Here is a 630-nt window from a genome sequence, read left to right as displayed (position 1 = left end):
TTGGCCACATCTTTGGGACGACCGGGTACCAGGGTCATGACAATGCCACAGGCCACTTCAAGGGCACCGATACTTTTCCGAAGGAGAATGGAATTGATGCCCATTTTCTTCAGCAGAGGAAGGGCTCGGACATAGCTCTTGTAAGCACGTTTCTAGAGTAGGGATATCATAAGGAAATCAATGCATTAACCACATGGTTTAACATTAGAATAAAGAACATACCAGCGAGGGTCTTTTCCCTACCGTCATCTTTAGGAGGAACCGTCGAACCACAAAGGCCCTCAGCCGACCCAAACCTGCTAGCACCTTGAACTTGAATTTAGCCTCCTGAGCTGTGCCAACTCAAACATGTATGGTTCACAAACTGCTAGTCTGTAACGTTTTATTATGGCAAATCTTAATGGACTAAGGTAGGCACCCAAAGTAATGATGAGGCCCATCTGCTTTTGTGGTACTTTGAAAAGTTGCTGCCTGTAAATCACTAAGAAATCAAAGGAAACTCACTGAACCCATAAAACTGGTCCATGTAACCCATAGCCACACTTTCTAGTTCCTATTTTGTCCAAACCCAGGTGCAAGGCAAAGAATGGGAAAGCCTCGATAATGTAAACTTTCTTTTTTTTTTTTTTT

At 43.5% G+C, this 630-nt stretch overlaps 1 protein-coding gene across 1 annotated transcript in view; it reads right to left on the bottom strand.

Annotated features, from left to right (window-relative positions):
- Positions 1-630, bottom strand: part of Tmem35a (transmembrane protein 35A) — a 13,063-nt gene that overhangs the window by 2,264 nt on the left and 10,169 nt on the right. Inside the window, exon 2 of the mRNA XM_031376040.1 lies at positions 6-152. Within this exon, the coding sequence (XP_031231900.1) occupies positions 6-152 (147 nt within the window). The remainder of the gene's footprint in view (positions 1-5; positions 153-630) is intronic.

The sequence above is a fragment of the Mastomys coucha genome, chromosome X, assembly GCF_008632895.1.
Source record: "Mastomys coucha isolate ucsf_1 chromosome X, UCSF_Mcou_1, whole genome shotgun sequence".
NCBI classification, from domain to species: domain Eukaryota; kingdom Metazoa; phylum Chordata; class Mammalia; order Rodentia; family Muridae; genus Mastomys; species Mastomys coucha.
Note: the sequence above shows the minus strand (reverse complement) of the source record. Positions and strands in the feature narration are given on the sequence as shown.